At 46.5% G+C, this 13,801-nt stretch overlaps 1 protein-coding gene across 4 annotated transcripts in view; it reads right to left on the bottom strand.

Moving 5' to 3' along the window:
• Nucleotides 1–13,801, bottom strand: part of LOC138758884 (scaffold attachment factor B1-like) — an 80,488-nt gene that overhangs the window by 42,765 nt on the left and 23,922 nt on the right. For all 4 annotated transcript variants that reach the window (XM_069928416.1, XM_069928417.1, XM_069928418.1 and 1 more), the window contains 3 exons: nt 12,488–12,616; nt 12,002–12,058; nt 4,254–4,281 (listed from right to left, as the gene is read on the bottom strand). In XM_069928416.1, the coding sequence (XP_069784517.1) occupies nt 4,254–4,281; nt 12,002–12,058; nt 12,488–12,616 (214 nt within the window). The remainder of the gene's footprint in view (nt 1–4,253; nt 4,282–12,001; nt 12,059–12,487; nt 12,617–13,801) is intronic.

Here is a 13,801-nt window from a genome sequence, read left to right as displayed (position 1 = left end):
TACCATTAACAAACTTGGAAACATTGCACGTGGTATAAGAGCCATGAGGTAACCTTGCGGCCATTGAAGACTTCACTTGGAATATTGTGTTCAGTAAAAAAAAAATGGCGGGTGTTGTCAGAGCTGCTGCTGAAACTGTAGCGCTGCCATTGGAGTGAATCCAGGATAGCAGAGACCAAGCGCAGCTCCGAAGGGTTCAACCGCCCAGTCCTAATGCCAGCAGTTCCGCACAGGCTTTAAATGGCCTGTTAAAAAGAAGCCGATGGTGTTTTTAAGTGAAACCCTGCGACTGTGGAGGTCTGTGCCCAAATGGTGGCATCCATGTTCGGCAGCAGCCTCCAGGGGAGCAGTCAACAGGCGCAGGGCACCAGAAACAGGAAAAACACTCCCACTGAGAAGGAGAAGCAGAGGAGATGACTCTGCAGGTGACTGCGGCAGCGAACCAGCAGCTGAGGGACACACACAGGCTGTGGCCCACTTGTGGATGGGATACCAGCACGGGCTGTGCAATGATGGAGACCGGCTCATGGAACCGGGATTCAAGAGGGTGCTGAGTGAAAGAAGGGCTCCCGAAAGCTTTGGGCGCTGATGTCTTCCTGGTCGTGTTGGAGATTTGGATCTGGAACTCGGGCTGCCGATGAATTGAACAGGAGTCTGTGCGGCTGTAATGGAGGAGAATCCATGGAGGGAATCTCTTTTGCTTCTCTTTCTCTCTTACTGTAAAGGGTGCTGGGTGACATTATTGACGACTCTTTGTCTGCCTTACAGCAGGTCGAAGGCAATTTCAATGCAATATTACAAGTTCTCTTCAATTATATGATAAAAAGGGATCATGAATCAGAATTACTGGAAAATTGTGGATGCTAAAAAGAGGGTGCAGAGATTTACGAGGTTTTTGCCTGGATTGGAGAGCATGCCTTATGATGATAGCAGGAGTGAACTTGGTGTTTTCTTCTTCGAGCAACAGAGGATGAGACAACCCAAAAGAGGTGTCTAAGAGAGGCATTGATCATATGCACCACTAGAGACTTTTCCCAAGGTTGAAATGGCTGACACAAGGGGGCAGAGATTTAATGTGCTTGGGAGTAGGTAAAAGAGGAAGTAAGAAGTAGGTTTTTCCGCAGAATGTTGGGTGTATGGAATGCGTTGCCGACAACAGTGGTGGGGGCAGGTACAATAGGATATTTTAAGAGACTATTATATAGGTGCATAGAACTGAGGGAAAAAAAGGAGGGTTGCACATTAGCAAAATTCTAGACAGTTGTTAGTGTAGCTTATTGGTAGTTCAACATAACACTGGGCTTAAGAGCCTGTGCTGTGTCTAGATTTCTATGTTCTATGGTCGTCAGCCTCAAATCTGAAAAATAACCCACATGACCACCTCTGATGCCTTCCAAGTCAATGATGTATCTAATTGGCCAGCTCACCTTTAGATCTATGTGATCTAATTTCCCAGACCAGACAACTGCATGAGCATCCATCACGGGCCGTGCTAAAGCCCTTGCTGGCCGCGCTAGAGTCTGCGCGGACCTCCCTCACGGACCATGCTAAAGTCCGCACGGGTCTTTGCCAAAAACCATGTTAGTGTCCATGTAGAGCAGGGATAGCTAACCTTTTAATTTAGACATACAGCACGATAACAGGCCATTTCAGACTATGAGTCCGTGCCGCCCAATTAACCCCCCCCCCCGGTTCGTACTCGTGAGCTGAAATGGCTTGTTACTGTGCTGATGTCTAAATTAAAAATGAAAAGGTTGGCCATCCCTGGTAGACAATGCCCAGTGCCCAGCTCATCAATTTTGTCATTGCTTCAAAGTCTCGTTTGTGAGACATGATTTCCCACATACAAATCCTTCACTAGTGCCTGCCTGCCTCTCACTGTCCTCTATGGTAGGTAACTCTCCAATCACTAACCTGACCTTCTGGCTAGTCCTTGCAACACTTGTTAAATGGTCACTCTCCAGTCTTCACCTGCAGCTAAAGACAATTCCAAACACTTTCCTGAAGCCCTTGCAATTTGGGATTATATTATAAGCCATGCTCTTCCCTCAGTCAGTCAGTAGGAATTAGAGGAGCACATTTCAGAAGATAGCAGCACAAAAATAATAGGGTCATATTAGCTTCCACAATGTCTGAGGACGCATTTAATTTTTAAATTTAGACATACATCATGAACCCGTGCCGCCCAATTACACTCAATTGACCTACAACTCTGGTACGTTTTGAACATTGGAAGGAAACCCACAGTCACCAGAAGAACATATAAACTTCTTACAGACAGTGCAAATTCGTACCCGGTCCCAGGTGCTGTAACATTCTGTGGAGGTCAGGCCCCGGAGGTTTACCCACCTTAATATACTTTTAAGAAAACCAGCACCTCCTCTTCGCTAACTCTTTAATCCCTTCGCTTCCATGGCTATTTCTGTGCTATAAGACTATGACTCTATGATCTCCTCCAATACAGATGGAGAATATTAATTTAAGATCTTGCCCATCTCCTGCAAGTCCATATATAAATTTAAATACTAGTACACTGATGCAGTAGATTGGGTTGGATGAAGTGAATGTAAAACTCTGTCTCACCTGAAGGACTTGGCTGGAGGCGAAAGGGGACACGTAGGGCCAAGTTTTGCACATATCTAATCTACTGCATTTGGCATACTCCGTGTGACCTCTTCTACATTAGTTAGAACAGAACATTGATGGGGTGACCCTTTGCTGAATCCCTGCATTCCGTTTGGGGGCCCTAAACTCGAGCTTCCTGCAGCCCATCATTTCAACTTCCCCAATCATTCCTAGATAGATCTAACACAGTTAGCATAACAGTTACCGCAATGTCTTTATGTGCCAACAATTGGGACTGGATCAGGATTTGAGTCCTGCGCTGTCTGTAAGGAGTTTGTATGTTCTCCCTGTGCCTGCATGGGCTTTCCCCAGGGGCTCCGGTTTCCTCCCACTGTTCAAAACGTACAGGGAGTGTAGGTTAATGGGGGGGGGGGGGGGGGGGTAAATTGGGTGACACGGACTAGAGTGTTGAAATGTGAAAACCTACCAAAAAGTTTTCTTGAGGTCAAAATCCAGCATGGGTGACTTCTGGCTATGTTTGAATATGAGAATCATTCACAGCTGAAAGAACACACGACATATTGTGATGTCTGCATTCCTCCATGGTTGGAAGGACCACTGAAATCTCTGCACCGGAATCGACAAGAAATTGAATACCCAAGAGATTGACTTTGAGGAAAAGACAACAGCAGGCCAGCACCACAGAAGAAGGGAAGTATATGCGACCAAGACAACCCAACCCGATTTGATTCCACTATTTCATTTCTACACCTATACTGTATTTTTTTATTTCTTTCTGCCTCCCCCCTCCAAGTGGTCTCTCTACCTCTCACATTTTCTGTCCTGTACCCCTCACCTCTGGGCCCCTCCCCCAGTTCCTTTCCTCTATATATGTAATATCATCACTTCCCCTTTTGTCTTGATAAAGCATCCAGCCTATAAAATGTTCTCTGATCATTTCTACTCCTGGATGCTGTGTGATCTGCTGAGTTTCTCCAGCATTTCACTAGTGATAGATTATAACTGAATAAAACCCTTTAAGATGGAGGAAAGAAAATAAGCTCACCAGAGAGCCTGATTACTTCAGATTTACCATCTGGTTATGAAAAATGGAAGATATTTTTGATCCCATTTACTTTAAATAAAATGGGTTGAACAGTGTATTCCTGTGCTGCAAACCTCCACAATTCAATGCATCCTACCAATTGTCAGCACAACCAAACCATGAACAATCAGTTAGAGAATTCAGACATCAACTGGGTTGGGTGAAGAATAGAGCAACCAATAAAACCTGCATTTAACTTGACGAAAAAATGTTTTTAAATCGCAAAAATATCGATTTCCACTCACAATAACTTGGCTCAGAGCCAAGCATAGATTTTACTTCAGGTTAAAAAATAACAATAGATCAGATAATGGCACAATAATCCATTTTGCCAGCCCTATTTACTGCCAAGAGCTGCATAATTCTTCAGCATCATATCAGCAAAAAGCATACCAGCAAAACACAGGACAGTTTTCACCTCAGTTTTCCATTTCTTCCTGCAGCTCTGCTTCTCCAATGTCCACTACCACAAGATACTTCAATGTTTGTGCATTTTGTGAGAAAAATTGGGTAGGGTTGATGAAAGGGAGAGAGGAAATGGATAGACAAAGTGTTTAGACTACAAGATGATCTTCAACAGTACCTGGTTCTTCCGGAGTTGTTTCAATCTCCTAAAAGGAAGAAAAATGCAAGAATGCTAGAAATCGCAGCATTTTAATATGCACCCATATACAATACATCTTAACACACAAAAAGCATTTTTTCCAACTATAAAGTCAAACTATTGCAAGGGAACAATACAAGGATACAGAATACAGCTGCTTGGCTCTACATCTTTAGGAAGAACCTAATCACACTTTTTTTCATCTTTTGTTTCGAAAATTTGCTTGAAAAGTCATATTGACTGCTCAAGGCAGATAAAATGTAGATGGATATTTAATCTATGGGCATCTGAAAGTATACATGAGTTCATGGCCTTTTATTCAATACCCTTACAATGTGTGACCAGCACTCGTCTAGATTCAGGAAATCCCACTGGTGAGCCTGCCCTGTCTCCCACTGGTGAACCTACATTACCTTCCACTGGTGAGCATCCCTGTCTCCCACCAATAAACCCACTGTGCCTCTGCCAGTAAGCTTGCTGTGTCTCCCACTGGTCAAGATTTTAACAATAATTGCATTTATGCCAAGGATGCTCGATAACAAAAGTGAAATATTTATCAGTTATTTACAGCTTTGGTTACTGAGTAGAGTCAGTCATGCAGTGTGGAAACCAACCCCACCTGCCCACAGTGACGAAAATGCCTCACCCAAACTAATCCCACTTGGCTGTATTATCCCTCTAAACCCATCCTATTCATGTATCCATCTGAATGTTTCTAAAACAATGCGATAGTCCCTGCCTCAACCACCTCCTCCAGCAGCCTACCCATACACCCACCACTCTGTGTGGCAAAGATAGCCCTCAGGTTCCTGTTAACCCTCTCCCCCTGACCGTAGATCTACGTGCAGTGGTTACCCTTTCCCCCACTCTGGGCAAAAGACTGTGTATTCACTCAATCTATTCCTCTCATGATTTTGTCCACCTCTGAGATCACCCTTCATATTCCTGCAATCCAAGGAATAAAGCCCAAATTTTGGGAAGAATATGCTCACCTTCAAAGACCACACTGATACCATTAAGACTATAGACTGCACAAGCGGACCACAGAAGATGCCAGAAAATAGAAATTGACCACTAAGGGAACATCCTATGTAAGCATAAAGGTACAACAAAGCTTAAAACAGTATAGAAATGGAGAGCTCATCTGATCAAAGAAATTTAATTGATACCTTTCCTCTGTAATTAAATTGATACAGAAAGGCTCTCTCCTCTGATGGGTCCAAAATTCCAGAATAGGTACAAAGTAAAATGTCAACAATCAGCAATCCAACTCTTCAGAAAACCAGTGGGTTTTTTCTACTCTCCCTCTAAAGTTAACTGTACCCCAGCTCCTGTGCTCCCTTGAAACTCATTGTGAGACCACTTCCTACATGTCCTTTAAAATGAGCAGGTTTGATGGAAAATTATATTATGCAAATTCCTAAAAAGTAAATCAACAATGGGTGGGGTATTAATCAAATCACATCCAATCATCAGAAATTCAGCCAGTATGGCACCAAATTCCCAACCATGCTGGATTATCGTTCCAGCTGGATGGGGGATTATGGGTAGGGAAGACCGCCATTGCTATGCCACGTTTTAGGCCATAGAGAACTGCCACAGTGCAGGAGCGGTCAGCTGGGCTGTGACAGCCTGTTCCGGCCACCTCTGCCCCGACGGCCGCCCCTGCCCCGACGTCCCCCACCGGCCGCCCCTGCCCCGACGACCCCCACCGGCCGCCCCTGCCCCGACGTCCCCCACCGGCCGCCCCTGCCCCGACGTCCCCCACCGGCCGCCCCTGCCCCGACGTCCCCCACCGGCCGCCCCTGCCCCGACGTCCCCCACCGGCCGCCCCTGCCCCGACGTCCCCCACCGGCCGCCCCTGCCCCGACGTCCCCCACCGGCCGCCCCTGCCCCGACGTCCCCCACCGGCCGCCCCTGCCCCGACGTCCCCCACCGGCCGCCCCTGCCCCGACGTCCCCCACCGGCCGCCCCTGCCCCGACGTCCCCCACCGGCCGCCCCTGCCCCGACGTCCCCCACCGGCCGCCCCTGCCCCGACGTCCCCCACCGGCCGCCCCTGCCCCGACGTCCCCCACCGGCCGCCCCTGCCCCGACGTCCCCCACCGGCCGCCCCTGCCCCGACGTCCCCCACCGGCCGCCCCTGCCCCGACGTCCCCCACCGGCCGCCCCTGCCCCGACGTCCCCCACCGGCCGCCCCTGCCCCGACGTCCCCCACCGGCCGCCCCTGCCCCGACGTCCCCCACCGGCCGCCCCTGCCCCGACGTCCCCCACCGGCCGCCCCTGCCCCGACGTCCCCCACCGGCCGCCCCTGCCCCGACGTCCCCCACCGGCCGCCCCGACGTCCCCCACCGGCCGCCCCGACGTCCCCCACCGGCCGCCCCGACGTCCCCCACCGGCCGCCCCGACGTCCCCCACCGGCCGCCCCGACGTCCCCCACCGGCCGCCCCGACGTCCCCCACCGGCCGCCCCGACGTCCCCCACCGGCCGCCCCGACGTCCCCCACCGGCCGCCCCGACGTCCCCCACCGGCCGCCCCGACGTCCCCCACCGGCCGCCCCGACGTCCCCCACCGGCCGCCCCGACGTCCCCCACCGGCCGCCCCGACGTCCCCCACCGGCCGCCCCGACGTCCCCCACCGGCCGCCCCGACGTCCCCCACCGGCCGCCCCGACGTCCCCCACCGGCCGCCCCGACGTCCCCCACCGGCCGCCCCGACGTCCCCCACCGGCCGCCCCGACGTCCCCCACCGGCCGCCCCGACGTCCCCCACCGGCCGCCCCGACGTCCCCCACCGGCCGCCCCGACGTCCCCCACCGGCCGCCCCGACGTCCCCCACCGGCCGCCCCAACGTCCCCCACCGGCCGCCCCAACGTCCCCCACCGGCCGCCCCAACGTCCCCCACCGGCCGCCCCAACGTCCCCCACCGGCCGCCCCAACGTCCCCCACCGGCCGCCCCAACGTCCCCCACCGGCCGCCCCAACGTCCCCCACCGGCCGCCCCAACGTCCCCCACCGGCCGCCCCAACGTCCCCCACCAGCTGCCCCGACATTCTCCCGCCAGCCGCCCCTGCCCCGACATTCCCCTGCCAGCTGCCCCCTGCCCTGACACACCCCCGCCGGCTGCCCCAATGTTCTCCTCCCAGTGGGGTGGGGACTGTCAGGCAGTGGGGAGTTGGGTCAAGGGCTGATGGAGTCATCAGCCCGCCCCTAGGCCGATACTTATAGCTCCGCCGATTATCCCTCCCGGAGGAGGGTTGGTGTCAGTGCTTCGGAGGCGCTTCTGCTGCATTCAGGTGAGTATGTCTTTAGCCACAAGGGGGAGGATTATGTGGCTTTACAAGGGGGCGTTCCGGCCACCTGAAAGTTGAGATGTATGATCAATCATGATGTAACTAAAAATCTGAGGTCATTTATGGAGCTGAATGGCCATTTCCTGACTTTTTTTCACCCATACTTACATTCAAGTTAAAACATTATAACAATATATCAATCAGTGAATGGTGAATTAAGTCAGAATGACTAATGCAGAAGAAACCCTAAAATAATCAACTCCGATCATTATAATCTGACTCCCAATTGTTTGGAAAATCCGATATCCTGGCATCTGGCTCATTTCGGAAAACAAGCAGGGGACCTGGACTATGGGCCATGTGTACAGCTGGACATTGGTTGAGGCAGAGACACTCAGCATTTAAGAAGTACGGTTGAGTATTTGAATCATCAGAGAAAATAATGGAGCAAGTGCTGTTAGATTGGTATGGATGGAAAATGAAGGATGAAAGCCCTTTTCCCTTGCTTTGTAATACTCTACTGGCATTGCTCCAGTTCCTGGCCTATCCCCACATTTCTGGCCTGTTCACCTTCCTGGCCCCTAGTCTTTCAGAAACGACCCATGTCCAGCTGTACACATGGCCCATAGTCCAGATTCCCTGCTTGTTTTCCGAAATGAGCCAGATGCTCATGGTGTTTTTCAAACTCCAGCCACCCACTTCATGACTAAAAAGCTCTTCTCGGGAGTCTCGTGATACTGAGAGGCTGAAAAAATGTGCCCAGAAAGCTCCCGTCTAAGAGCCTCTAAAACAATGAAAATATCATCTAAAAAAATTCAAGTTACCCTTGCTGAAACAAGATAGGTAAAGAAGAGCAAGAAGCAGGTGACAGAAAAGACTAGCTAGAAGCAATAGAAACATCGAGTGAAAACTCACTTGACGCTGGCGACCTGCAGGCTCCCTCCCGCGCCAACAGCGGGGCCTATCACAGAAGGTGCGAAGACAAAGCCTGTGATGTCGGGTTCGCCCGACCAAGATGTTCCAAGGTGGTACAGTCACTGGTGACTCAGATTGGAGGTCTGGAACAACTACTGGATGCCAAACTAAGTCTCATAGGACCTGCTCAACCTGTGATCTTCAATTGGGGCTCTGACAAATCGACGTCAAAGACAAACAAGACTGGAAAATACAGCCGGTGCGTGGGTTGTCAAAAAAAACCCCCAGCTGATAGATTAGTTGGAATATTGGGAAAATTACAATCGGCGCAATAACATTAGACTACTGGCCCTGAAAGAGGAAGGGAAGAACTCAGTGGAGTTCTTTGAAGAATGGATCTCTGAAGTGTTGGCTCCTTGCAGGAGCCATGGACGAAATGCCTGAGAAACTATGATACAGAAAGGGGATCATTACAGTTCTACAATTATTGATTTATGAAAACAACTAAGGCAATTGAGGATATTGTTGGTCAAAGCAGCCAGGGTTTTGACAGTTTTTCAACGATTGGAGGGTTATATACTTTTCCTTGGTTTTTTTCTTTAAAAATGTGTAAATGGGGAAAATAATGGAAGCTCGAGGCAGAAAAGTCTATGCAAGGCTGCAGTGCAGACTAGATGAGAGAAGATGGTACACAAAAGACTCAAAATAGGAGGAAAAATGGCACAGGAGCAAAGAGAGGCCCCAAAACTGAAGACAGGAATATTTTGAATTTTTTTGATTAATTTTGACATATTGGGGTTTTTTTTTTAAGGTTTATTTTATTTCATTAAGGCTTGTTTACAGGGAGGGGATTTTGCTTTTCTCAGGTTTATCTTTATTTTTCTTTCTCTCTTTCTGGCTGGTGTGGACGACGGCATGGAGAGACCATGAACGACGGAAGGATATGATGAAGGTGCCATTCAAGACAAACAAATAAGGGTACTGTGAAGGTGAAAAGATAAAATATAGAAGCACCAATGAATAAGATTATTAAATTTATTAGTATTAATTTGAATGGCTTAAACAGCCTCATAAAAAGGAAGAGGGCCCTAGCACACCTTAAAAAAAAACAAAGCAGATATAATATTGTTACAGGAAACGTACTTTACGAAAAGGGAACACGATAAACTCAAAAGGGACTCGATGGGGAGGTATTATTCTCCTCCTCCTTCGGTTCCAAGGCTTAGGAGGGGGGGGGGGGGGGGTAGCCATTTTAATACAGAAAAGGTTTCTGGAGATGGTGAGTGAAGCTACAGACCAGCCAGGAGATTTGTAATGATACACTGCCAACCATATTCAGAACCATTGACACTATTAAACCTCTATGCACCAAACTTTGATGATGAGCGGTTCATGCAAAATGCTTTCCTAAGGGTTGCAGAGGGTAAACAGAACATATTAATTGGAAGAGATCCAAACTTCTGCCTGGACCCTATTCTAGATAAAACAACAAAGACAATGGCGAAAACAACTGTGGTTTTAATGAAAGAATTAAATTTGATAGACATATGGAGACAGAGGAACTCGCAGACTAGGGACTAAGCTTTTTACTTGAAACCCCATGACTCACACAAGAATTGATTACTTTTTGATGTCTGCCCTGCTGGAAGGCAGAGTGCTTGTTGGAATATTTAGCAAGGCTACTATCAGATCTCTCACCGCTGACCTTGCAGATAACAATGCCTGAAAAACAGGCAAATGCATATAGGTAGCGCCTTAAATGTTATGCTGTTGAGAAACCCAGATTTCTGCACCTTTGTAAGGGGTCAAATTGCTGTTTTGTGAAACAAATTGCTCCAACTAATAATAAATTCTTAATCTGGGACACACTAAAGGCCTACCTAAGGGGGCAAATAATTTCGTACACCAAAAGTGTTAAAAAAAACCTAACTGAGGTGGAGACATTGGAACAGGAGATCATAAAATTGGAAAAATATCAAAATCTGGGATCAAATTTGGAAAGAAAGTGGAAACATTGCCTAAGGCATCACTGATTCAAAATGAATCGATGTCCATGAACAAGGCAATAGAATATTGGAAATTTAGCACCGCCAGGGAATCCGACATATTGAGGACTGCTATGAAGGTTGACACCTTACGTCTTTCGAGCGGCTTAGGGGCAAATATGATTTGTCTCATGGGAGCTTTCAGTTTTCTCCAATTAAGATTATTCCTAAGGGACAGGTGGGGCCCTACAATGACCCCACCTACACCTAGTGGGTTGAAGGTTACTTCGACTGGGAAACGCACCCAAATTTATATCAAGAATGTACTCAGTACTCCAAGGTGAAAGCCCCAAACAGGGGCTACACAGATCAAAGGAAAGATAGGAGTCAGACCTGAGCATTACAATTGACAAAAGATGTTGGTCAGACTAGTGTTAACATTGTGACAACAGTTATCAATTCTAGATGCAGGCTGGTCCAATACAAGTTTCTGCACCAACTCTACCTCACACCACAAAAAAATCTACAAGGCAAAACCAGAGGTGCCAGAAACGTGCTTTTAAGTGTGGAGTGGAGCAGGGATCCACTCCTGGTCTTGTGCAAAGGTTGCTCCATTTTGGCAGGATTTGGCTGACATACTAATTAAAATAATGAAGGTGTAACCTTCCCGCTGGACCCAATGTTGTATCTACGAGGGAACCTCATGGACATAAGCTACAAATAAACCAAAAATTCATATTTATAGCTTTGGCCATAGCAAAAAAAAAGCACAGCGATGACCTGAAAGTCTGACTCCCCTCTTCATATCAGCAAGTGGATCACCGAGATGCATAGCCGTATTCCCATGGAAACAAATTATGTATAATCTTAGAAACTGACACAGCACCTTTGTTAAAATATGTCAGCCATTTCTGAAGTACACAGGAGCATGATTGTAGCCACACTCCTACAAAAAGACATAGAAATTTACCGATAGATGGATCAAGAAAAGTAGTTATACAAGGGGGTGGCTCCACAGCTTCTATGGCTACACAATAGAAGTGCCAATGCCACACCCAGCCTCTCTTTCTTTTCTTCTATTTCTTTCTCTCGGTATCTCTACTTTTCCTTCTCTCTCTGGGGGATGGAAATTGGTAAGGAGAAAAATCATATACAAGTAGATTGCTGGAAGCTATTGATAAGCTCTGTAACAGTCAATGATGTGCTCTCCTGGTTTAAAAATGGAAAATCAAAGATAAAATATTTTCAAAAAGCTCTTCTCTCTTAAACCTCTCAATCCTCAAATCTTTGCCCTCTGATTATCAGCATCTGATATTTCATATCCAGGAGGCATCCCCAATTTGCCCCACTCTTCAAACTCACTAGTTTTAATAGAAAATATGTCATTAAAAATTGTGAATAAAAGTGTATTAATAGCAGTAGTATTTAGAATGAAAAATCTATTAATCAAGAATGTCAGATTACTGGAGTTTTACAATATATTCCATTTGGAAAAATATCATGAAATTTGACTCATTTATGGAATGAAATTTTATCTTACTTCTTTAACTTGCATTGGCTTTCCTTCTGCTGGGTCTTCTGTTGCCTCTTTTGGTTCCTCAAGCAGAAAATAATCAAATTAATAGAAAAACAATGGACAGGCATATAACTTGAATTTTCAAATCCTGACAATTAAAAAAAAATAGAATCAATGCTTGCGCCATGGAAAATTCAAGCCATGTGGATTTGATTGAAAATGAGCAAACTTCAAACAGTAAATAGAGGGTTAAGGGAAGCTTGCAGCTCAAAACATCTGAAGGAACATAGAAGCTTTAATATTTTTAAACTCACTGGGAAGCCACTTTCTTTTTAAATGTTCAGGAAACATAGCAGCGGGTAAGATGGGAAGAATTAGCAAGTGCTTTTGAAGTATTGTTCAAAAAGCATTTCTTGTTGAGTAGGAGTAGCAAATCCTTTTCTTCCACCCTTCTCCTCACCACCTCACTTTTCCCAGTGGTTATTATTCAATCCAATATAACATCCTTACTTTATCAACTGAAGTGGAGTCTGAAATACACTCAACGGCCTTATCCTCTGCACTCTCAGCTTGTGCCGGTTCTGACATGTTCATTACTTCAGCATCCTGAACCTGGTCAACAAAAGCTTCAATGTCCTCCTATGATGAAGGAAAAAAAAACAAGCTGTGACCAATTGCCCCACTGACTTTATTCGCACCTGCCAGCATCAACTTGTGGCTTGATATAAAATTACCTTAATTTCCATCAATTTCCCACACAGCACTGTGAGTAAAAATTAGAGATAAAGGCAAACACATCACCACTCGCCAGTGTTCAGAGCACATGGTGTCCACTTCCTCACCATCACATGAGAACATTTCCTGACTTTACATGCTCATATAACTACACCTGCAGATGTTTTTAGACATTGCCCAATGCCCCAACTTGTAATTGCACAATGAACATTCCCAGTGTCAATCCTTGATGGGATGTTTTTCCAAACATTAATGGCGATTCTCAATATAAAATTGGAACCTTGCCCTTTAAATGCTCTTTTTTGGAATATTCTGAGATGATGTTACGACAATTCAACACTGCATTTTATATTTTTCTTCGTTGATGACCAGACATGCAATTTTGATTAAATGGAAAGATAATACCCCACCTATACATGCACAAAGGCCAGGGGATATTATGTTTTATTTAAATTTGGAAAAAAATTAGATAGGCAATCAATGATTCAAATATTAAATTCAAAATTATACAGGGCTTGCTCATAGACTACTATCATAACCATAATCTGGAATTTTGGCATTATGTTGTCCCTAAGACTGTACCACTTGAATTTATGAATGTTAATTGTCAACCTTGTTTGGGGGAAGGGGCTTTGAATTTTTTTTTCTTTTTAATTATTATGCTCTATGTTATTCTCATGTTTGTGCTTTGGAACGTACTTATGATAATTTTTATAACTTTTTTGGCCTTGTAGCACACTTCATAATTATATTATCCAACTTTTTTAATTGTAAAAGTATTAATAAAAAGAAAGAACATTCCCGTATCTATCAAGTCCGTCCAACAGATCGGAAACACTCATCAGGAGGTAGGTGTGGATGCGTCAATGACTACCGTCCCCAGAAGACTTCATGAACAGAAATACAGAGGCTCCATTGCAAGATGCAAACCACTAGTTAGCCACTGAGAGGATGGCCAGATGAGACCAAGTTTCACCTGCATGAGAGTGATGGCAAGATCAAAGAATAGAGGCATAAAGGAAATGCCCAAGATCCAAAGCATACCATCTTTGCCATGGTTGCATCTTGCAGTGTAGTCTCTGTAGTTCT

This window comes from Narcine bancroftii, chromosome 3, assembly GCF_036971445.1.
Source record: "Narcine bancroftii isolate sNarBan1 chromosome 3, sNarBan1.hap1, whole genome shotgun sequence".
In the NCBI taxonomy this organism is placed as follows: domain Eukaryota; kingdom Metazoa; phylum Chordata; class Chondrichthyes; order Torpediniformes; family Narcinidae; genus Narcine; species Narcine bancroftii.
This window is presented reverse-complemented; position numbering and strand designations above follow the sequence as displayed.